This window comes from Podarcis filfolensis, assembly GCF_964270895.1.
Source record: "Podarcis filfolensis genome assembly, chromosome: 1".
NCBI classification, from domain to species: domain Eukaryota; kingdom Metazoa; phylum Chordata; class Lepidosauria; order Squamata; family Lacertidae; genus Podarcis; species Podarcis filfolensis.
The window spans coordinates 45511614-45537766 of NC_139604.1; the positions used below are offsets into that span (position 1 = coordinate 45511614).

General features: G+C 40.0%; 1 protein-coding gene across 6 annotated transcripts in view; it reads right to left on the bottom strand.

The window, feature by feature from the left end:
- Positions 1-26153, bottom strand: part of PDIA5 (protein disulfide isomerase family A member 5) — a 144156-nt gene that overhangs the window by 18849 nt on the left and 99154 nt on the right. For all 6 annotated transcript variants that reach the window (XM_083585542.1, XM_083585541.1, XM_083585540.1 and 3 more), the window contains 4 exons: positions 19101-19171; positions 17918-18081; positions 14879-15009; positions 1644-1714 (listed from right to left, as the gene is read on the bottom strand). In XM_083585542.1, the coding sequence (XP_083441668.1) occupies positions 1644-1714; positions 14879-15009; positions 17918-18081; positions 19101-19171 (437 nt within the window). The remainder of the gene's footprint in view (positions 1-1643; positions 1715-14878; positions 15010-17917; positions 18082-19100; positions 19172-26153) is intronic.

Sequence of the window (26153 nt, forward strand, 5' to 3'; positions counted from 1 at the left end):
CCACAAAGTAAATATCAGCCAATCAAAACATTCTTTAAAAAGTAAGACAGCCATGTTTCATTTTTTCAATATATCAATTAACACAATCCGTTTTCTCCCTCTCTCTTCCCCTCCTCAGATAGTAAAGAGCCTTTCACAGGAGTCCAATCCATCCATCCACCCATCTATCCAAATGTTCTCTTTGGGTTCATAAACTTAACACTTGACTCCCCAGGCAGAAGAAATCATTTCCAGGTGCACCCGACCCACCATTATTTGTGTGAGGAGGTGTTGGCTCCGCAGCACAACTAGGAAGCATGCCTTCTGAGGCACAGCCCGTAGACAGGGAGTTGCATCTTGGGAGCAGCATTTTCCCTCCTAAAGAACCTCATGAAAAGTAGGAGAGAAGTGAATTCACTGCAACTTGTTCTTTGCGTTTCTTGCTACTGAAGGGGTAAGCTGTGGTGTCCAGTTCCTTCTCTCAGCCTGTATGGCTGCAGTTACGAGTCCTGCTCCACTTCACCTCCTATCTCTGGTATTAAAATGCTATGTTTCTAATCTGCATTTAATATAAAGTCTTGGGGGAGGAAAGTGTACCTGCTAGAGTACTTCCTCGCAACCTTTTTTTGTTCCTTTTAAACAATTCCTGCCCTTTTAAACAACTCTTTGCAAAGTTTACCTGAGTGGGGTTGCTTTGTTTTTTTACTGGCCTCAGTAAAACTTCTAGTTACGTGATCAACAAACAGAGTTGTTACTACCCTATAAGGTAGTAAAAGAATAGCTACAAACTAAAATTAGAGGGCTTAATAGAAGGCGTATAAGCAGCTGCTCAGTCAGGATGGGGAGCATCCACAATCTTGATCAGGGGAATCTACAGTTATCTGAGCTCTAAAATGAACGCCTGGAGGCCTTTTACCTCTCTCTTGAAACTTAAGTTAGCAGGGCCACTTAATAAGGCACTGAATTATGTGCTAGAAGACAGGGGGGTTTTGGGTGGAGAGTGAGATTCCCCCCATCCTGAAGAGTTATCTGAGAAAGCCTGTACATGTTGAGCCAATTCTGCATCAAGCCATGGAAGGTCCACTGATTAATAAGGACAACCTGAAAAGCAGGTGGTCTCTTTCAGCAGCAGGGTCAGCTGCACTAACAGCAGGAAGCGAAGCTCCAGAGTTTCTCAGGTGTCGTATTTCCCTTCTTTGAATCTTGGCCTTTGAGTTTGAAATGAACTGTATGTCTCAAGTTGAGACTGAAGAGAGAGAGAAAAAGTAGTATATCATGGGAGAGTAACATGAACCAAACCACATTTATTTAAGCAACAAATTAGGAGAAATGAGTGGAATTTGTTAGCTTACTGCAGGGATGGGGAACCTATGGCCCTCCAGATGTTGCTGGATGATAACTCCCATCATCCCTGACCACTGCATATTTTGGCTAGGGCTGATGGAAGTTGGAGCCCATCAACATCTGGAGGGCCACAGGTTATCCACCCCTGGCTCACTGCCTTCGCTTTAGATGATAGATTAATTCATTCAGTTGTTTTGTCACTGCTTTAAAGCACAAGCCCAGCATTTCACCATTTAAAAACCTGGATAAAAGTTGTTAGCAGAAAAGGATGGCTGTGATGTTCTACGTAACACCTTAGAAACAATCCAAAATGGGATTACCTTTCGATCTTCTTTAAATAGTTCTGCAGCTGTTGTGAAATGGGGGATGGAGTTTTTACAGTGTGGGCACCCTGTAGATTAAGAGGAAAAACAACATTAATCATCAAATTAGTTTAGATATTCTTAGATATTCAGTCTAGCTGCACATGGTGGCAAGTGAGGCTTTGGGAGTGTGCAGATCTGATTCCACTTGAGTGGGCATCACCACTGGGTCATGTGTTCATACACACATTATCTTACACTGGGGTGGAAGGATCATTGATAACAGCCCACACATTGCATATTTTCATGGTCTCAGCTTGCACATACCTGGAACTATGATTTCCACCCCACTACATGAAGGATATTACCATTCAGCTAAATGTATGAAGCTGGCCCAAAACACAAAGCCACCAAGTGTGCAATTTCACATCATTTTAATTCACTGAAATATCCCAGGGTTATTTCACCAGCATTGCCTAGTAGTACCAACCTATGAACTGTACATTACATTTGTTATAGAAGATGTGAGGGGTAAAGTGAGAAGTTTGGGAAATCTGGCACATGCTTCCCCTTGGTGCTTGGGAAAGATGGTGATGCCTGTGCAATCTTCCTACCCACATTGCAATATCTTCTAGACTTGGAGGTGATTGCATTGTCCTATTGTACTTGCCCCACGTGCTGGAGTTTATGACCATCTGTTTCTAGCTTCTCTACAATCATCAACCTTTTGTTTTTGTCACAGCTATCTTGAATTTGGACAGTCAATCATACCACAGAACCAAAGGACACCACACAAGTACGTCAGATTCTATTTACAAAAAAATAAATAGAAACCTAAGGCTGGAAACAAAGAGGAAACCACAGTCATTGCTTTTGAGTGAGAGAAATGTGAATAGAAAACCAAATAGTTCTTCTTTAAAAGAGGGCTGTGCCCTCTTCTTCACTCTCCTAATTCAAAGGCTTTGCATCACATTTATTCTAAGCAACTTTCACATAAGTAGACTACAGCAGTTGTCCCTCTTGCCAGTGCTTCTCCTTCCTTGACTAGGTTCCCTACAGCTTTCACTGCTACAGCTTCTCCTCCTTTGCTGCTCTAAAATCTCCCTGTTTCTATCAGTTAGACCTATACAAGTGCCATTGCATCCTTCTCCTGGCAGCCCTTGATCTCTGTGTACAGAAGGTGAAACGTCTGGTACATAAGGTACATAAACACCACTTCTATTTCATTTTGCTTCTATACACTCTCTAAAACTGGCTCAGGAGCCAAACGTCAATTAAGACCCACCTCTCTACAATGAAAGAACTTGCTGCCCAACTGAGTGCCTCCCCACCTTAACAGCAGCGGATTGTGAAATGTTGCTTTTACTGTTGTTAGCTGTGCAACATGCACATATAGGTGGCACTCTTCCCCTCTCGGTCAGCACAGAACAAAACAGGCCTGATCAGACAGAAACTGAACAGTAGACTATGCTTATGGAGACTAGTTTTACCTATTCGCAGATGGACAATGTGTGGCACAAAAAAGGCTTCTCGTCTTTTCAGAGAACGAGAAAGCCCTTCTCTTTGAACAGTAATTGTGCACTGAGGTGACACCCAGTAAGAGGCAGCACTATTTCAATTACTTCATTTCACTCTCCTTAATGGTTCTGCTAGGGCATTAATATACTAAAGAAGGTGAAACAAGCATGAATTGACAGAGCTCCTCTCAGAAGTCACATAATAAAGGAAAATGACAGCTGAAGCGAGTCTTTATCAATGCTTACACATTGGAACCTAAACAGCAAAACCCCTGAATTCTTGAGCAGTAGGGCTGGGAAGCAGGCTAGACTGCCAGGAAGCTGCTTCACAGATTAGCCAAAGGGAAAAAGGCTCTTTTGCACATTAAAATATATAGCAGAAAATTGGATGCTCAACTGACAGAGCTATTCTATGAGCTCTGGTATGTAGACCTGAGGTGGCAGAATTTGATACTTTATCACTTGCAGCCTGAAGTCAAGGACTGTGTTCCTGAATGCTCTTCCATGTAAAACACTCATGTCAGAGGAACCAGGGAGCATTCAAAAATACCAAAATTTTACCATCTCTAGATTTTCAGTACATATACCATTTGATCTGAAAAGGGATGTTTTCCTTGTTTGTATGAGGTGACATGCCACAAATTAAATTTATAGGCTCCTGGGCACAAAGGCTTAACCATAAGCTAGCTTTCATATGGCGAGAGGAACTATTATGCTAGTTCAGGCTACTAAATAATGCTTCAGAAATACTCATTTATAAATAATCTTCATAGGTTTTAACTGTTTAGACCTCATGGTGTATTATGAAGCAAAGCAAATTACAACCATGTTCACTAGAAGAATGACATTTAAAGAAGCAACTTGCACATTATAATGCACAAAAATTCAACTGCTAGGTGTTTTGCTATTGTGAGATTTTCTGAACATTTTACTGAAAATCCGATCTGAAAATCCAATACCAATCAATGTGTAGAATTGCTTGATGATCCTACCATGTTTACCTGCTATGTGTTTCACGCTGTGCAATATTCTGACTCATCACAGACATCTCCAAAAGATGACATTGATTCAAAATAACTATGAACAGAAGTTCAGACAACAGTAATTTGTTTCTGTTTTCCTAGTGACAGACAAACATTTTGCAGGAGCTGTCTCTATAATGTAGAATGAATGACTAAGGCTGGTGACAGACAATAGATTCTAGGAAAGACAAAGGAAGGATGCTAGATGCATTATTGTACTTGGTATGTACATGTACTTGAGCTGAGCCCAGTTTCGGCTGGGGAGGGCGGATATAAATATAAATTTTAAAACAATTATTATTATTATTATTATTATTATTATTATTATTATTATTATTATTATCCCATAGAACAACTATTGCAGATTTTTGAGACTAAAGCATGTTTACCAGAGCTAAGAATAGAATAAATATACATACTTATACCATGCCACCTTCAACTTCTTGAAGTGGGAAAAAAAAATGTCTCCAGCCATTGTTTCATACACAACAGTCATCTTTTAACAGCCACTTCTGCAATGCTACACCCCTTTCTTCCCCTCATTAAAATTGTGCTATTTTACTCAAGTGCAACAGGATCTATACCTTTAGCCAAAGGTATTTTTTTCCACTTTACCACATCATCTAAAAGTGAAGTCAAAATGTCAACATATGAGTTTTTATGTACCACACAACTTCTACGCCCAATGGGGCGTTTTTACTGGGCTTTCAACGTCTCTCCAAACAGAACAGATGTGAATCCTGTGTTGAATTCTCAAGGAATTAAGAAGTCATCAGAAAAAAAAGATATGGGAAGAAGCTCATTGAATGGAACAGTAGAACTTCATCTGCTACAACTTGCAAGGGTTGCCAAGTGCAGGAAACTGGATAAAACCCAATTCAGACTTTAATTCTATTTAAAACACAGGCAGGCTGAAAAAAGCATTAGGGATTAAATTTTCACCATCCTCATTTTCTCCAGACCCATGTCACGCCCACTATCACATTTTTAATCTATTAATACATTTGCAAAGATTTTAATTTTCAAAAGAGAAATGCTCTGTAACAGGAGTGGACAGGCCATGCTTGTGGGACCTACCGGGGGGGGGGGGGGGAGAAGCTTGAACCCTGAGATTCACCAGTCAGAGCAAGGTGCAAAATACCATACAACCACTTGGCTAAGCACATGCTCAGCCCAGGAATTTGTGATCAGTTTCAGAACAAGCTCATAAATCCTTCCACACAAAAGTCTACTCCTGGTTTTCCCCAAGCCTTTCTTTCAGCAACCAGAGTGGAAGAGAAGAAGCCCTTTTGTGTTGCTACTGATAGGCAGAGAGTTGAAATCCCTTGTCAATCCATTACAAATCACTCAAGAGATCTACTAATAAACTCCAATCCAGCTTCTACTCTACAAGTAATGTGCCCAAGTACAGGGATGTCTTTAAAGATAGCTTGGAAGACTTCAGAACATGTATAATGCAGCTGTCCAGTTGCTTGTGGGATCAGGCAATCAGAGCCACCCTTTTTTGTTTAATTTAACATTTATATATCTCTTTTTTGTAGTAAAACATAAACAGTTTACAAGAAATATTAAAATTATCAATGAAAACAGTTAAAATTAATAATTAAAATTAACAGTACAAGAAATGAAAACATGTAGAAAACTACATTTTTGGACAGAATTATAGACTACGTATGATAGAAAAATCTTAAATATAAACAAGGGAACATCTGGAGTGCCCATTTGGCTTGATATAAACATTGACATAAAGGAGGCCTGGATATTATGCAGACTTTCATGTAAGTTTCAAGGGCAGAGCCCTGTGTGGTACACTAGCAATGTTCATGGCTGGTTCGCAGTAAGCACTAGACAACTGGATTTGATATAGCCAAGAGAGGCTCCCCTCATTTAAATGACAGGTTTAAAATTTACATGGAAGATGATTAATTATAGGCTGAAGGACGAATTTAAGAAGTACAAATCTGGAGTAGGGGCTGTTTAAGATCAGTATATAAAAGCACAGATGGTTTGCATATTTTAAGAAGGCCAACAAAAAACGTCAAAAAGGAAGAGTACAGTACAAGGGTTTAAAAGGAGGCAAAAGGAAGTGCCTTTTGAAACCAAGAACACTCTCTGAACAGGAAGCAGATGGGAGTAAAAGAAACCTATGTTGTGCAAATTGCTAAGAAAGAAAAAATAGATAGGGAAGAATAAATAAGGAGGAGCATACTTCAAAAGATTAGTCTGCATACCAACAGGTTGCATACCCTACTTGCAGTGAGAAGATGGCATTCCACAGCTGAGATCCTCTTTTCCTGCTATAGTACAGCCTACAGCGCATGGCAGTTCTGTGGCTGCAGACAAATTGAACTACATTAAATGCACAAATGTATTTTTTCAAATAACAAGTCTACCCAAACAATGTTGTGAAGTCATCTCATTGAACAATGCAGATGAAGCTTGCTTCTGCAAATGGACAGGGCCATGCTTTTGTTATCGTTCCCAAGTAGCGAAAGAATCACTGTTTGGTATGGCAGGAGAGCTATAGCCAGCTGCTTCCCTAAACTCACCCCTCACACAACTGTAATTTATCTTGCCACAGTGTATCTCTCCCCCCCCCCCCAAGGTTTATTGCTGCATTCTAGAACACTGATGCACAAATATTACTCTGAAGCTTAGGACATGTTTGCATTTACTCTCTTGAAACAGTAATGTCAGCAGCAAAACACTTAATTTCCATACTGTCTGCACCACCACTGTAGAAGTGAAGTGTAGCTGTCCCTAACCTATAAAAGGATTTCTCACAAAGCTGCTTCCAGTCAGGTACAAACTCTACAAGAATGGAGGCGGATCCAGCAGCAATCCAGAGGTAAACTTCCTCTGTGAACACACTCACAGCTCCATGTTCCCCACATAGCTTTTAAAATTAAGTTTTTAGCACCACTTTGCATAGGAGTCACTTACATGAACCATCCAACATGAATTCCAAAGGTAGATTGAGACACATTGATTCTGAGAACATAACAAGAACGCTGCTGGATCGGATCAAAGGCTCAGCTACTCCAGCATTTTGTTCTCTCAGTTCCTAACCAGATGCCTTGGGAGTCATGGCCAACTGCAGGGCATTATCATCAGTCATCTGTATATGCCTTCCTAGTGACTTACATAAATGAGGTTGTACTTGATGTTATATTAAAATGTTACAGAAATTTTCTTCTGAAAAAAAGAAGGCAGCTTTTTTCCTGGAAAAAGCCAAGCATGAGCATCAAAGAAGAGTCTGACTAATTCAGAGACAGTAAATCATTAAGCATCTACCTGCTAGTCTAAGTGTTTACAAGAACTAATAGGTGCTTGAGCCAAAGAGCATTCATTTCACTGATTTTGTAATATATATGTGGCAGACATATACTTTGCTGGTAGACATTAAAAAATATTATGTATATTAGACATGTCTAACAGTAATATACATGTCTGCCACAAGGGAACAAGAATATCACAGCAAACAATAAATATATATTTTAAGGTTGAGAATCTACAACCTAGGAGATGCACTATTAAGGCTCTCTATATTCTATATTAATCAACTTTACCTCAAATATTTAAATAGAAAAAACCATTATTTTCATAAAAGAATATACATAAATATAGGAAAAAAAGAGCTTGCCAATTTTATGATTCTGCTTCCATAAAGCTGGTAGAGTTTTGGTGTTTTTTTTTAAAAAGAAAGTTCCCCATTTTAAATATATTTATTTTTCAATAATTGGACTTTGCAGTATTGGTGCATTTTCTAAAATCCCATTTGAATATTCTCCTGAGTCAAGCATGATTAGGGGGAAAAAACCACTTCCCTGTACTCTATGGAGGAGGGACCTAAAAATTGTGTGGGACAGCATTCTGCCACCCAGCTTTGCTGCCAGTCTCCATTGCCCCTAGAGGAGGAGAGACACTGGTGACAAAGCTCCGTGTAATACCTCCCCTCTTGCCAAGTCAGCGAAAGGGGATGTGCTTTGCTGCTGGGCAGGAAGGGTGTTTCAGGAAGGAAGCCCACCCCCACCCACAGCAGCCCGGCAGAGCCTCATGCTCCCTCCATCACGGGGGTGGCAGGGGGCATTTTGCTTCTGGTGCTGAAACATTTTGGGCTGCCCCCAGCTCTAAGGTTCTAGGTGGAACTAAATTCTGCTCCACAATGATGACATTAAAAGCAGGTATTGTGGAAGCAATATGCTTTTGTGAGCAAGCCTCAAACCCCATATCATTTAGGGTGAGTCACTAGGGCTCTGTACTCACAACCATGAATCAGAATTTGTATCAATATGCTGAAACCTAACACTTTTAAAATCTAGTGGCCTGATAATTATCTGGCAGCAGGAACATGTTAATGGAGAAGTGAATCATTCAGGGGTAAATGGTGTCCCTCCATTGCTGAATCTAAACTGTCTGCCAAAGAGAGGCATTCATATATTTCAAAGCTGACGTAGGTGCATACTAAAGGTAATCTCCTTTTAGGTAATTAAATCACATGCAACATTTTAAGGTTATTAAATATTTAAAGCGAAAATCCTGTTGTACAAGAACTAAAAGGTTTTATGAGTGCAAAACCTGACAAATTTATCTTTTAGGTTTTAGTGTCACAGCTGCTTTCTAGCCACACTTCTTGCCTTGCTAGTGTGTTCAAGTCTATTAAACTGACTCATAACTTTTGGAGTAGGAGTAATGTTGAAACAAGTATTTTCAAGGGCAGCTCCCCAAGTACTAATTAATACATGTGAGCAAGAAGAACAAGGATTAAATAGTGACTGTACTAGCAGGAAATCATTTCACAGGTCCATCTGTAATGAAAGAAAAAGTGTACCAACTTTTACCAACCTCATGCTCTCCAGATGTGTTTGCTCCATTAAGGACAAACCAATTGTCACTGAAAGCAAATTCTGCCCCATCACCAATATCCAAAGAAACAAACTATAGGCAGAGGCATCTACAATTGACTCTGCCTTGGATGAGACAATGAGCAGGCACCCCAACTGCACGTGTCCCTACAGCTCCACCAAACATATAGCTTTTTCCAGTGTGGTGTAGTGGTTAAGAGCGGTAGTCTCGTAATCTGAGGAACTGGGTTCGTGTCTCCGCTCCTCCACATGCAGCTGCTGGGAGACCTTGGGCTAGTTACACTTCTTTGAAGTCTCTCAGCCCCACCCACCTCACAGGGTGTTTGTTGTGGGGGAGGAAGGGAAAGGAGAATGTTAGCTGCTTTGAGACTCCTTCGGGTAGTGATAAAGCGGGATATCAAATCCAAACAACTCTTCTTCTTCCTCTTCTTCTTCTTCTTCTTCTTCTTCTTCTTCTTCTTTTGGTGTGAACCAAGCAGTCCATACAGAGGCCCATACACAGCTACTGATCTGGTTAGACCAGTGGTTTTCAACCAGTGTGCCATGGAACCCTAGGGTGCCTTGAATGATGGTCAGGGGTGCCGCAGGCAACACTGGCATCTGTTCTTCTTTCTTTCCTTCCCTCCCTGTTCTGATGCCCTCTCACATCTCTGCCTCCCAAAGGTGTGCACAGCTGTTTGTTGCAGCAGTCGTGGCTACAAGCTCCCCCAGTGAATGTTGTTTTCATGGCTGGCCAGGAGTACTTTGGGATAGGAAAAAAGTTGAGGAAAGTTGAGGAAAGTTGCCCCAAGAGCTTCTGAATGGGACTTGTATTGAGGTACATGACAGCTACTTTGCAATGGTACCAAGGTGTACCTTTATAGCAGCAAGAAAATTACATAAAGAAACAATCATTTTAAAAACCTGAGGCACATTATTCTGCTAACAACACCCCATCACAGTATTCTGACACTCTCCAGGGGGTCTATGAAAGGTAACAAAAAGCAGAACATTCATATCTTAACATGTCCAATTTTGTAATTTGGAAAAAGAAAGCTTTCTGAAAAGCAGGGAAAGATAATCATTATCTCAGGAACAAACACAGCAGTTGTTTAGCATTAATTGGTTCGATACAAATGCAGCCAACAGAAGGGGAGTAAAGGGGGTAGGTTCTGGTGCCCTCCATCTAGTGCTCATAGATCATGGCTGCAATTATCCTCTTAAAGGGGTTTCATAAGCCAACTATCATTATTTCAAGTTAACTGAAATTTTCTCTTATGATTAATAAAGCGAACTGGGTATCAGCTTTGTGCTGCAAATCATCTACAAGAAACATCAATTCCATGCACCCTGTAGAGGTCTGCAAATTGAAGCCATTCAAAAAGTTAATAATATTGGCAATTGCCATCCTTATGCAGCATTTGGATGAAAGGCAAACTTTTGTCTTCTTGTTTCTTTCTTCTTTCTACTAATAGAAAGCACTTTTGCTTCTTTGGCTTAAAAAAAATATCTAGGGAAAATAACCATTATTGTAATTGGAGTAGAGCAGAAATGGGAAACCTGCAATCCCCCAGATGTTTTTGGAGTCCATCTCCCCACAGGCCCTGCTAGCATGTCCAGTGATCAGGGGTGATGGGAGTTGCAGTCCAAAAACATCTGGTGAGCCATAGGCTCCCCACTCCTGGGCTACTGCTAATGACTCCTGCTTACAGGACTCCCTGCTTACCCTGTCATTAAATAAAAGGAAGAATTAAAGAAGTGCAGCTTTTCTTATCCTTGTAAGGTGAAGTGTATGCTTTCAGAGTTCTCCCTTCCCCAGAGCTATCAACAGTGCAGAAGCTTTGCTGCTCTCCTTTGCCTCTAGTCAATGGCTTGGTTTGTATGTCACAAACCACAACTGAGCTAAATCCATGATTTAAAGGTGAATGAATATGCTGTTGCACAGTGCTACAACTGTAGGTGCTTTGCCCATCCCCTGCTCCTGCTGCACTGGGTGCTAAATTATGGTCTGGCTTAGTGTTTTAGTCAAACCAGAGTTATGGTTTGTTCCTCTCCCAACATACCTTGAGTTTTAACCAAGGTTTGCAACCATCACAGCAGAAGGAGCGGGGGAGAAGTGAAGTGCCTGTGATTTCAGCAGTGTGAGCCAGAAGGCTGTGCATTCACCTTTAAACTATGGTTTAATTATGTTTAAAGTAGCATGTGGAAAGGCTATATATCCATAATAAAGACTGGTACATAATTATGTATGGTATCTGACAGTTATTTAAAAACACAATTTTTGTCTCATTACATAGTCAGGTAACTAACTGAAATCCTTTTCATGCAGGTGACAACAAAATGTAAAAGTAAAACAAAACCTGTATTACTGTTAAGATTATTATTATTAATAATAATTTATTTATTCTTCGCCTCAAGGCAGCTTACAGATAAAAACAAGAACTGCTATAAACATGGGAAAATCAATAATCAAAATACTATTAAACATAGAATTAAAACTATATACATATATAAAATCTGTTTAAAACATACCAATAATTACAATAAAAGGCCTATTGGAATAAGGAAGTATTCACAGTCAGCAGAAGGACCGCAAGGAGGGAGCCAGTCTAACTTCTCTAAGAAGGGAGTTGCAGTGATTCATGCTTACTAATGAGAGTTGGGCCCCTGTCGTAGACAGTCTCTCTTTCTAAATAAATAAATAAATAAATAAATAATAAATAAATAAATAAATAAATAATAATAATAATAATAATAATAATAATAATAATAATAATAAAAAATACTAGAGTGCTGCTTCTTTCTGGTCTTGTTTTCATGCTTCCCATCAGCATCTGATTGGCCACTGTGATAACAAGGTGCTAGGCTAGGTGGGATTTTAGTCTGATCCAGCAAAGCTGCTCTTACATGGTCTTCTGCAAATGAATGCATGCCTCCCTCCCCTCTTATCTTATGGCTTTCACTTCCAATATTCTACTAACCAGAATTACTTATTTCATCAGAACCTGGGGGAACGCTGGTCAGTTTAAACCATGGTTTGTTAATAAATTAGGATCATAAACCACTGTTTCATCCTATGAGATCAAATGTAATGAGGAATTCTGGCCATTTTAAAACTGGAAGTGAAAGCCTTCAGCCACTTCTTCACAGCCAAGTCAGAGGGGAGAGCATGAGCCCAAGATTCATGCTGCCCATGCAAGCAAAGTTAAACCATGGTTTAGCATTGTGTGCGAAAAGGGGAGCTATCCAGCTTCCTATCTCATATTTGAACAGTAGCACCTGCCTGCATCAAGAATGTAATGAATGATAGCACACCAGAACAACACAACACATGAACTTCAGAGCATGAGGAAGTCACCGAAAATATATATAATTTGGCATTGAATATTTGGCTTTTTTCATTGTATCATAATTTGGAATGTTTTAATGTGGTTTTAATTGGATTGTTAAAATGGAAAATTTAATAAATATTATTTTTTTTCTAAAAACAACAACAACACAACACATGCTTTGTGATGCTGCATTGGATTAGATGCTAATGATGGTATATGTATCCTGGGCTCTTTTGTGCAGGCGCAACAAGTCTTCCAATTTACATGGATTAAGCACCAACTGGCCAATGCCAGTTGAAGCACACAAGGGGTAGTAGAAATGGTAGAAATGGACTGCACTCTGATGAATGCAGATAAATTGCCCTGTGGTTTTAGGCATGGGGGCAGCTAGCAATTAAAATTTCAAGTACTATGCAAAAGCCAAATGCAGAAATGGCATTGCAAAGGGAAACAGAGAAGAAATTTGACTGTGCCAGTTATATTACCCGACTATTATTTATCATTATCATCGTGAGACACACATAGTAAGAGGCCTACTCTATCCTACTTTGTAATCCATTTCACCTTTTTCACCCTTTCTGATATGGGTAATCTATTCCTCTACTCAGCGTCCTATTTCAGAAGGTTTTCTATTTCATTTCCCCATGTCTGAAATGGGGAATAATAGACAATCGTAGGAGTTCCTAAAGTGACTAAATGGGAAGGTGCAGTTTTATTAAGTAGCCATTGGGGTCTTCCATAAGATCTCAAATAAAGATGCTATACATTTCAGCAACTATTTGTGGGGATTTGCCAGCTGCAAGTATACCTGCACCAACTTTTCGCCTAATTAAACCGAAGGCTTTAGAATGTGGATCAAAGAGTTCAAGCAGATCGAAAAACAAACCCTAATCACGCAAGGCGTTTGCAACTCTTTATTGAACACAGTATGGTGGCCTTGGCTGAGGAGCTTCACTGACCTGGGATACGGCTCTGAATAGGAAAAGAAAATTATTTGCTGGGCCATCTTAGTCGTTCTCCTTCTGCACTAAAATAAGCAAGTTAGTGGTAATTGGTAGGCATAAAAACCCCAAGAGGCTCCGTGACTGAGAAAGAGATAAACAACGATAATCTATCAAATTTAACAGAAGGCACATTACCAGTGGAGAAAAGGAACCATCTCACTACATGATGATTTGTATTTGTTCGGTTTCCCTAATAAGTATCTCACTGCAAGCAGAGATTTGAAATATTCAGTAGTTACACCATACAGTGCTTGATTAAGAAGAGGCTGTGCGTATATGAGTGCATTATATATCAAAGGTACCACATGCACTCGTACATTTTTCTGAAATAAAACTTAAGAGTCTCAGAGCCTCATGAGCACAGGAAATGATAATATTACAGCAGATGTAAATACATTAGTTATAGGATTCATCATAGCATCAAATTAAAGGTATTTCCATTACTAAATTAGGATCTGTAGTGGAGTTTTTATCTCAAAGGTTTTAAGAAACACAGCCAACCAACTGCAGCCCACTTTACAGTTCTGAATTATGACAACTCATCTCAAAATTCATTGTCATGTTCATGCCAGACAGTTAAACCATATGTCTTCCCTCAAATAATTTTGGGAACTGTAGTTTACACCTCATTGAGTATAATTCCCAGAACCGTTAAGCAACAGTTCCTATGATTCTTTGGGGGAAGCTATGTGCTTTAGACATGTGGTGTAGCTGTGACACTGAAGACCATGACGCACTTTCCCAAAATGGTCCTGCTAGAACTAAGGAAGGACAGACGAGTGTTATGAGTAAATGTACTGGAGAAATAATTTTCAGGGGGAAAGTTGCATACATGACCATCAGCGTTTTTGTGCAATTCAGTGCACTACATAACTAGCATACATGGAGCACAGCCAGCAAAACCTTCTGAAGTTATTAAAACTACAAAGCTTAAGCAAGCATTTGGGCTTAACCAGACTGTGGATTATGCTCTTCATTGTTTCTAAAAGGCAGCGTTAGAATTTCAACTGCTTGGTAGCATTGCCATAACATTCATTTAGGAATTTTGAAGTTCAGCATATTTCTACATAAAAGCTAAAGTCATTATACTAAATGTTCAGAACACCAATATGTTCTTCTCAGCTACAGAGTGGCTCATATTGGTGCAGAACAGGCTTGTTACCTGCAGTTTCTTATTTTTCTTTCAAACAAACAAAGGCTACACGCCGAAGAGAGCAACCCAGAGGCCCCAGGTTGTATTGAGGAGCCCTCTCTAATGTCAGGGAGACAGTTCTGATGTTGGACCTACCTTTCCAATACAGTTGGCTCCCCCACAGTGCTGGCCCAATCAATATCATGAGGGCCAAATTGACAGAGAATTGAGATGCATTTCTGAGCATATCTAAAACTCATTCTTTAAATGAGCAATGGACTAATACTTCTCAGAATGCACTCATGTCTAGTTTGGTGTAAAAGCACTGAAAAGTTATTATTCTTTCTGCTGCACTCTATGTACTTGCATGATTAGAGGCAATTCAGATAAGCATCTACTCACATGGAGCATAGAACATCACAAGAGCGTGTTTCTTTTTCTTCAGAGATTCCCTGAAGTCTTCTCCTGCTAGATGGATTACACTTGTTTGCCTTTCTTCCCAAGTTGGTTCAGGTGGAGGTGGCGCCTGTGGACTGAAGATTGAATAAAATAATGTTGTAGCTTTCCCCCCCCCCTTTTTTTTTACTGGTAAGAATAGACGCAAAATGCCAAAGCCTTCTTTGGAAGAACTTTGTCAAACTAAACGTTTTATTAAAAAAGTTACCTGTCTCATTTACTTAGAACTGATTCAGACATCATGATATACCATGGTTTATCAGGGTTGAAATGATTGCCAGGAAGCCTTGGAATTCGCACTCTCCTTTCCTTTTCCCATGTGGGTGCAAAGGAGAAGATCAGAAGCTTTGCCCTACATTTTCAATCATCATCAGCTTGTCGTTTTATCCAAACCCAATAAAAAATTAACTTCAAACTACCTATTATGATTCAATAAAGCATAGTTAAGATGAACCACAGCTTGGTGAGTTCAGACATCGTGCTACCATTAGAACTTGATATCTGGAGTTTCCTACTACACCAAGAGCAACTTAGTTTCTTGCAGCCACTGAATTGTAGCTCTGTGACAGATAAGACATCCTGTGGGAACCATGTCTAGTTGGAGAGTCTCTCACTATTCACCGTATTAGTATTTAAGGTATGTATAGCTGAAACGCTTTCATAAAGCCATAGTGAAGCTAAATTAATTAAACTTACTATAATGATCTTTCAAGAACCACAGATAATAAAAGTGCAAAATACTGTTAATTAAAACTCAGATGCTCAAAAAGTAGAGGGTATATGCCTGAAGGCACATGTTTCCCAATTATATAGTTTAAATTCCAGCACTGCCAAGTAGTTTTCAAAACACTAAAAGGAGTCTTTTTATGCACCCTTAATGCCAAACTGGCAAATTTAAATTTTTTTTTTCTACAAACCATTAAGAATTCACACACCCTCTCCCCAAAGGACACTTTTGTATTTTCCCCTGTATGCAGTAGTACATTTACCATTTGATTCAAAATGATGCAATTTGCCCTTGGCTAATTGGCAGCTTTCATAATGAATAAGCTCTGTAACCATCAACAAGAATGCCACCACCAGTAAGTCCTGCCTCTTGGAATTACACAGTTTTCAATATGCATTAAGCTTAGGCTCAACACATTTTTCCCAATCCATCAAAGTGGTAGGCCTGTTAGGGTTTGGGGCAAAATATGTTATTTCCCCCAAAAGCAAATATTTTGTGCAAAACAAAACAAACAAAAAGCACACGCAATAGTGTTTACCTACTGCTGCCAAACTTTACAAATTCACTTAACAGTCCTTTGTAAAAAAAGGAAGACAATTTTTTCCTCTTTGGTAGCTGCACAAACGCAAGGTACTGGGTTGCTTCAAATATAATGTTTCCATTCTTCCAAACCAGCAGCGTGGGAGTAGCCCTGTAGCCAGTGTAGGACTCTGCCCTCAAGTTTTTTTTAATTGTCTAATTTTTGACATGACAGACAATGTCAACCTCCATACAAAGGAGGACAACTTTTTTTGTTTTAAGCATATGAGTGATTTAATAATAGGAGCTTCTGCTTAATTATGTTGATAGGCAGGGCAAGCCTCATCTGAAAAAAGTCCCCAAAAGTTTGCTCACTCAAGAGTTTCACTTAAGTAATAATAGGGTGATTGTGATCATGAAAAATCCACCCTCAGGGAAGGTATTGAGTGAACAGACTTTAGCCTGTAGTAAGCAATAAGAGTTTGTTTATTCTGCAGTTTCTGTGATGAGTAGAGCAGGACTGGCTACTTATTGCTAAATGTGAGGACTATTTTTGTGACAGTACTCAGCAGTAGCAGCACCTCTCTCTCTCTCTCTCTCTCTCTCTCTCTCTCTTTGTCCCCGTGGCAGCTAAATGGTGCCTCATCTAGCATGGAAGGTAGGCTACAGGGCTGTTTTGGCTTTGTGGTCCAGATCCCTGTCAATTCCTAGCCTTGCAGATCAAACTGACAGATAGGTGAGGCTGCCCAGCTGTCAACTGTCTGACGTCACAATGACATCAAAGGATTGGATACTTTGAAGTTGGGACTTCAAAGCACAAGCGCACCCTGCATGGTTTAAAATGCCCAAGACTTTGGCTTTACCACCCATTGGCTGGCAAGTGACAGTGACAAAGCCTGTTTCCCTTGCCAGTGCACAATCAGGAACAGATTTAAAGACTCTTGATTGTGCATTGACAGCTCTGTTTCTACGCTCACCCCCCCCCCTGCATCTTTCATCACATATGACATGAGGTGTGAGTCAGGTGGTTTGGGGGCAAATGACCTTGTGGGCCAAATCTGAACCCCTGGTGGGCCAAGTTTGGCACAGGGTCTGGAAATTCCCCACCCCTGTTCCAAACCATAGTCTGGAGGATTAGGAATGTGATGTAGGGTTCCTGTTCCTCACAGCTACTAAGTTTCAGTTTTGAAGGCAATTTATGTTTCATGCAAACTGCAAGAAACTATTATTTGTAAAACACTATGTTTAAACAAAAACACAACCAGGATTTTATGAAACAACCCCAGATCTGAGGAAAGTCAGCCATATCTTCCAAGTCAAAGTAGCAAGGAGGGTATCTCTGCTCTGTCCCATCATATCCTTGATATGCTTATAAAATATATTGAAAGATTTGTAAAAAAAAAAAGTACAGAATAGCTAATACATTTCCACTGTGGCAACAACCTTCCTTCTCCCTCCCGTACACCATTCACTTTTCATGGTGTTTGCTGTTCTCAAGCTACCTGAAAGCACAATCCCATTTAGTTTGGAAAATACTGACAAAACTACCTCCTGGCTAAACATACCCCATGTTTGTTTAGCTTTCTGTGGGACACCACAGTTTGAATTGGGGTGTTTTAAATAAAAGACTTAAATGGAAAGAGATGGAGCTGCTAAAAACTTCTTTTTAAACATCTTTAAAAAGTAACCATCTGTGTCTAGTTGTTAATCTTGATAAATCTTTGGTGCCTACCACTTACTTTTGGAGCCATTCAACAATTTTACTCTTTGTTCGGAGGTGTGGCAAAGTATATTTCTCTTCTCCATCCTGGAAGTACTTGAGTGTTGGAAATCCTGATATATGAAACCTTTCTGCTACAGCTTTGTTGACAGTAGCATCTACTGCTGCCAGGACACCTGGTCTCTGCAATATAAAAAGTAATACCTGTAACTACAAATCACTGGTTTTGAAGCTTAGGAAGGAGACTAAGAATTCATAGGCCAGCCATTCAGAGCCCAGAATGGGTTTTACAAAGGAAGTGCAAAGCATACATAGAAAGGTGTACTTGAACCTTTCTATCACCACAAATAGCAGAACGGTTTAAAAAAGAATCATAAAAGGATAAAACAATAAAAAACATCAACACTTGCTGCACATGTGTAATGATGGGATGACCTAGCATGGCCCCGAGCCTTGAATGAAGAGCATTTACCCACCAAGACTTTCCATTTGTAGCGCAAGCCTCCATGATGGTTTTTCCTGGGTTTGCAAAATTCTACCCACCTTTATGTCTCAAGTCCTTCAGCCATTAAACAGCAGGTGAGAACCGCTCCCCCTCATCCAAATATAAAGATACTCCCAGAACATAGTTAACAAGTGCTCAAATTATGCAGTGAGGCCAGCTCTTGTTGCATGACCTATTAGTGCATGGTTTTAATTATACTAATGATAGCAGTCGTGCCTAACTCTTCTCTGCATTACTGGAATGCACAATAGGTAGGCAGAAAATCAAGTCAAAGTCAGTAACACCCTTAAGGGGAGAACACCCTTATTAGCTCACAAGTGCACAGCGTTAAATGCAAGCCAATGCTTTCATAGGTTTGTGTTATACATGAAATCTGTAATTAATAGTGGGGACAAAACATTTCTGTGCAGCTTTTGGGCTCAATCATGTTATGTACAATGCAAGCTTCTACGGCTGAATATATAAACACCCTGTGAATGTTTTGTTTGTGTTTAAAGACAGAATGTTCTTGCTAACAATTCTGGCAGAGCTCATGTATTACCGATGAGCTTCTACTTTGGAACCATCACTTTTGCAGCCCCTTGGGAAGATGAGAACAGCTGAAATTCTTGCAGCAAGAAAGGAGAACAATTTTTATGATTTCATTTATTTATTAAGGATAATTTGGAAACAGGGTAAGAAGAGGGAATTAGCTTACATCACTGTCTGCGTGGAGCATCTCAGCGGCGTTCTCATATTCCGGCTTCATTTTCTTACAGTGCCCACACCCTGCCAGAAAAAAAAGTTTAACAGAACATTTTTCTTTACAAAGAAAATCGATCCACTACATGTTTCAGAAAAAAATCAGAGAGCTGCCTACAACTAAGTTATTAAAAATCCATTTGGTCATCTGGCGCGGGAGGGGACTAACAATAACTAGCATTTTTAAAAAAGTATGTGTGAGACCCCATGTAAAACATGTTGATAGTTTATGCCTTAATCTCATTTGTCTTCTGCTTTGCAGACTTTACATTAGCATTTCAATGCTGCATTAAACTTCTGTTTAGTAGTAAGGGTTACAATACATATGCTTAAAAAAACAACAAGCAGTTATTATAAGAAATTGCAAGTTATATTGCAAATTTAGGCAGAGATTATTAAAATGCAGTACTCATTTTGCTTACATTATTGACAGGTAATTCATAAAGCATTTTCCCTCAGCATACAATGCACTTTTTACTAACATTACCTCAGCAATCTCTCCAACACCCCAATAAGGCAGGCCAATATTATCATCTAGTTATTACAAGTAGGGATAAGGCTGAAACATAAGTGTGCTGGAGGGCACTCAATGAGTTCATGACTGCCATGAAATTTGAAACAGGGATTTGCTGGTCCACAGCTCATTCTATTAAACACTACACCATTCCGGATTTAAGATTTAGAAACCAGTAACTGATACAAGAGTAGGCACTGTGATTAAGATACATCTCTACATCACTAAAGCTTATTGCTTTGAGATGCACTTGGGTGCACACTAGACGGCCAACTTTTAATCCTGGGAACTGTACATTAGTAGTGCCGTCCACTGGAGTGTGACAAGTCGTTGGCTATGGCTACCCTGTTACAGGTATAATTGGCCTCTTGCTTGCAGTCTGCTGGCTCAGAATGGATCCTTCATCTTGTCAGTCGAATTACCTTACACAAAAACTGGCTTTGCCTACGGGAAAAGATGATAGCACACGTTCTACTGCCTCCTAATAAATTATAAATTTCATTCTTATACACATACCTCACCTGACACACATATTGCAAGGGCCTTCAGTGATAAAAATAAAAATAAGTTCTGTGTTGGATGGGAGAGCAAAGAGAGCAACATTATCATCCCAAGTGCTTCTCGGACCACATCAGTGATACATCAATAGCACTTCCAATGTCTGCTTCCTTGGTCTGCCCCCCCCTTTTAATTGCAGTGGAGGGCACCCAATATTGTGCTTCTGGGATCTGTCCATGCTTGTATTCAGCTTCACTTCGCTGTAACACACAGTTTCATTTCGCCCATTATATACGTATCTGAAATTGGGTTTGGTCTGGCTCTTTAAAATATTGAGTAGCTGTAAAATGGAAAAAGTGCTATTTCCTCATACATATAAAGGCTACTAACCCCACCAGGGAGCAAACGGATCATTAAAAAGGCTCATTTACACCCATGTAATTACACCCATGTAAGCTTTTCCCACCACAATCCATGTTTTAACAGATGTGCTGGTCTCTGCACTGATCTATTGACGATGATGATGCCCACAGGCCTAGTTAATGCACAGGAATGTTTGGGTGGGACTAACACTGATGATACAGAAGTTTATTAGATAAAGCAGTAGGAATCAGTTAGTTTCTTCCACACCACCCCTATCCACCACCAACACAGGACCTGCCCTCAGTTATAGACCCTGAGGAGGGTTAACAAGCTGAATAAAACATATCAGTGTACATTTAGGAATTTTAATCTTGAAAGGTTTTCAATTTGTACCATATTTCTCCGCCTGTTTGACCACCAGTTCCAAGAAAATGGGAACTAAAGTAAGCTGTTATAACTTACAATTCACTGGTTGCTAGCTCACCGAGCAAAATTTTATTTTACGAAAGCTGTTTCTTTGAGCCAACCAATGACTTATGTATTAGATATGTGTGGCAAGTGAGCATTTATGGCTATGTGTGGCAAGACTGCACACCCAAGACTGGCTCAGTAATAAGTATAGTAAATGGATTTCACAGTTCATGGTTAAAATAATAATTCAGTACTCTCTTTGGGAAGGGACTGGCAAGTTATTGGTGGTTTAGAAAGGGCTGTAGCTCAATGGGTTGAACATCTGAAGGTCTTGTGTTCAATATCCAGCATCTCCAGGTACGTTTGTGAAAGTCTCCCGTCTAAAACCCTAGAGAGACACTGCCAGGGAGTACAGAGAAAACTGAGATTGGCCGACTCTCAATGGGGCAGCCTCTATGCAACATTACATATAAGCATTCTTGCCACAAAGGAAAGCACGTGGAGGGAAAAACTACATAAATCCAAGTGCCTAACACACTGAAAAGAGAAAACCGTGGACTCTGAAATGTGTTCCACAATTAGTAGAAGGGATGGGGATGATTTATTTGTCAAAATCTAATATTTCTGCCTTGTTGATGGAATCAGAAGTCTCCCTTATACAACAAGGCCAAGACCAAGGCTGCCTTTGGCTGACAGCAATAGCAGGGGACTGTCCATCTGTTTCCAGGGCTTATATTGTAAGCAAACAGCTTACCAGTGTTCCAGAGCTTGAGGGCAGGTAATAAGCTTACAGTACTACAAGCTGGGAAAATACCCCATCAGCATAATTATTTTTATTTTATTTAAAAAAATTCTATCTCTGTCATCATAGGCAATCTCAGCAGAGAAAATACATGCCATTAAAAGCTACAGTTCATCTCCCACCTGGCGCAGTGCAGTCCACTCGGTGAAGGAAACCTGGAGAACAGCTGGTTCTGATCTTACCAATTTTCTCCGTATTCTCAAGTCAGGAAACTGAACAACTAGGACAAAATTTGTCATATATGCTACTGATTCTCTTCTATAAACAGGGGCACCCTACATTGTCTCTTTGACTGTACAAGCTAGCTAACTCTGATCCAACAGACAATTTTGACTCCCCCAACCTTGTTAATATTTAACCCTATGCCTTTGTTCCACATCTCCATGTCTAGGCTTTCCAGACTTTTGCCTACCCTTCCTCTCATGGGCTGAGATTCAGATCTCTATGCCTGCAAATAATTTGCCTGCTTGAATCCTGGATGTGCTTTTAGAATATGCAAATTAAATGTGTTTCTAAATTGTGCAATTTATCCAGAGATTAAAATTAATATTTCATTTCTACATACTTTTTTTTTAAAACAGCACGAATTTACGCGATCACAACATTCACTACATATTATCACTGTGCGTAGAAGTCAGGAAGCAAAAGTGGGTGAGGATGCAAGAATCCTTAGTTCCTTGCATGATTAAATGAACAAGCAGACTGGGCTTCCCCATCAAGGTTGTAACAATGAACATAGCTACCATTGTTTCCCATGGTAGGCATAAAATTTACACTGGAAAACAGTTTTCAAGTAATAGCTTAACGTCACATTTCATTGCAATGAAGAAACGCACACTGGCTTTGCTATGATTCGCATGCTATACAGCACAGCCCTTAAAATGTAAAAGCAAAGCATAACTTTTTATGTGGAGGAAACTTTTAAAATTCAACAGCTGCAGCTTAGATTATTATTATTTGGGAGCATAATCATCACCATCACTTGAAGGGTTCTGAAACAGAAATCCCTGCCCTACAGAACAGGTGCTATAGGAAGGCTCTGACAATTCTGAAGTCAGAGGTTAGGTAGGAGTGAAATATGTTTGGTTGCCAGATGCCTGGTATTCTGTCATGCACCTAACCTTTGCTTCAAAGCTCAGCTAGGCATATTGTCAGCAAACATTTTTACAGAACTGATATCCCTTTAATGATTTTGGGGAAAGCCTAGTCAACAGAATATGTCATACCCTGTTAAAAAAAAATCAAACGTAACTACTGAACTCTTCTGTACTAAAATAGAAAGATTCACAGGGCTGGACTTGAGATCTGTATTTGGGAACTCCACTGACATCAGTCACTTTATTATTCAATTTACACCCTATGGAAAACACACACTATTCTGGCTGGAAATTATTACATTATGAAATTTAAGTGTTTTTCTTGCATCAGGGATGGTAATAGGGATAATTGGTCCCAGTTGGGTGGGGAGACAGACTAGATAATCTTTCAATGTCTCATTTCTTCCTATAATTTTCTTATTTTATCATGATGGGTGTTTATCCTCATGGGTGGAACAGGCAGATACACAGCCGTGGTGAATGGAACTGATATTTTCTCATTAACAGGGAGCCCTAAGGCAAATGCACTCCCCTCATCATCCACTATTCCATGCATGCCTGCTAAAACCTTTCAATTCCCTTGCTACTGCATGTAAACTTAACTCCAGAAAGCATCAAATATCTGTTCAATGTTTGATTATTCTTGAAAATGTTAAACACTGAATCCTCCGAAACTATGAGAGAGTCACACACACAAAAAACACCTAATCCCAAAGTGGTGTACATCCTACCCAACTACTGCTTTATCCATCTCTATACAGTTATAGATTCCTTGCTATAAAGCTCCTCTTGCTTTTTTTTTTTTTTTAACAGAACTCTCCAAGCTGCCCTTAACCCAGATGCTGTATAATATGTTGCACAAGGCTTGCTTGGATTGTCCAAGTTTTTATAGCAAAACACCTTTGATGTGCATTATTGAAAGAGATGCCCTTTTGTGTTAAGTGAATATTGACATGACTGCAGTAAAAGCCAAAGACCAAGAAAGTGAAGTGACATATTCTGTCCCAGGAGGGGAAGAGAAAGGTCAAAAATCAAATGCAAGGACACCTTCATGTCAGTTGCAACACACTAACATAACCAGTTCTTCCTCCCAGCTTGCCTGGAATATCCGAGAAAATATAAAATAACAGCATAACTGGGAATCAGGATTCCCAGAGTATTATTGGAATTAAATCCTTGTTCAGAGCTGACTGCAAACAAAGACAACCTGTCTCTTGGACAGGTATATATACACAATGCCACATTTAGCCTTTGGCTAGCAATGTTTGCAGTGGTTATATTTATTTATTATTTGCATTTATAAACCTGCACTGAACTGGCTCTTCCTGCAGGGCAACCTCAGTGTTTAACCACATCATTCTGCTGCAAGTGTATACCAGCCCTCAGATTTACAGGTCTGCAATGCTCTTTGACTTATCACTGGGCCACATATGCAAGAGAATGATGTGATAGGATGGACTTTACCTGTTCAGTCTGCAGGTGCATAATCTCTCTCTCTCTCTTTAAAAGAGCAAGTGTGGCGTAGTGGTTAAGAGCAGTAGTCTTGTAATCTGGTGAACCGGGTTCGTGTCTCCGCTCTTCCACATGCAGCTGCTGGGTGACCTTGGGCCAGTCACACTTCTCTGAAGTCTCTCAGCCCCACTCACCTCACAGTGTTTGTTGTGGGGGAGGAAGGGAAAGGAGAATGTTAGCCGCTTTGAGACTCCTTCGGGTAGTGACAAAGCGGGATATCAAATCCAAACTCCTCCTCCTCCTCCTCTTCTTCTGCTTTATGTAGTTCTATCATCAGGGAATTTGTTACATGGGCGATTATTCAAAATTGGAATCACAACCTGGTTTTGAAGTGGTACAGTTCATTCCACCTCAATTTCTCCTGAATGGGCAGATAAAGCCTAAGGCTAGGTTCTGGGATACCCATGGTTGCACAACAGTAATCAGCGGCACATTCCATTGCCAAGTTTTGTGGAGCAAGCACTCTCAGTGGCTGCTCCTTAAGTTTGAGGCTGACTTCCCCTTGTCATCTGTCAAAGCCTGGAAGGCTTCCAGAGGAATGTACTTTAAAAAAAAAAAAAGCCCACCTAAGCATTTTGCCATGGATCAGTTAAGTACAAAGTAAAAATAAATAAACAAAGTAATTCTGGGAGCCACAAGAGGCCTAATGAAAGATCAATAAAATATAAATAAGATACAGACAATAATTCCTATAGGAAGGGACCAGCAATATGACGAAGGGACCACAGTTCAAGCTGTAGAGCCCATTATTCATACGCAGAAGGTACCAAGTATAATCCTGTTAAAAGGCTCAATTAGCAGGTGGTGGGTAAGACTTCTGCAGAGCCAGAGACACAATATACATTCCTGAGCTAGACAGACCAACAGTCTGATCTGCTACAAGGCAGACCTGCATAAAGAGATGCCTATAGCTTTCATATGGACATTGGGCGTGCTTTCAACAGGTTTACTTCCTCTTAAAAAGATATATAATTTTGTGTGTGTGTGTGTGTGGGTGGTGGTGGTGTAGCTGCTGCTGCTGCTGGCATTTGTCTGTCTCAAGAGAGAATGGAATGCTCCTCCGGGGTTGAAGTCAAAAACCCGCGTTAGCAACACCAAAGTGTCCTCTCTGGGGCGCAAGTCTGGGCAGTGTGTATGGAGGTCTTGTGCTGATTCACGGCTGTGATCCAAAGAAAAGCAGAGCAATATGTTTGGCACCAGCTTGGCTGCAGGAGTTGCCAGGAGGAGGTGTACAACTGCCTTAGGGACTCCATTCTCAAATCTGGATATGTGTAGGGTTTGCCTTTTCACCTCCCAAAGAGATCCCGCAAGGTGGTGGAGGTTTAGGATCAGAATTTTCCATCTCCTAGATGGGTTACCTTCCCACATTGATGAGCCCCATCTGCTCCTCACTTTCTCTACAGCATGTGCAGAAGCTGTCTTCTTGGCTCTTGGACCCACTGTTGGTCTCCTGTGCTCAATCTACCAAAGCCTGATTTCGCATGCAGGGTATCTATTTGTATCTATCTGGATAATTTTGATAAATATATTTTAATATTTACTTTTTAAAAATTTGTGGCTATTGAACTAAAGTACAAAGTATGCCAACAGCGATTAATGGTTGAAATTAGGACTGAAACCATTAAACTTTATGTACAAGAAAACTGTTTTTCTTCATCCGTCTATCAACTCTTACTATTCTATATGTAGCATTTTCTGATTGTAGAATAGCAATGTCACATTGCTAGTTGTCACATGTACTTGCCACATATACGTCTCTCACATTGAGCGATTATGGATTAAAAAGTGTGTTCACAGACTCCTCATCTAATT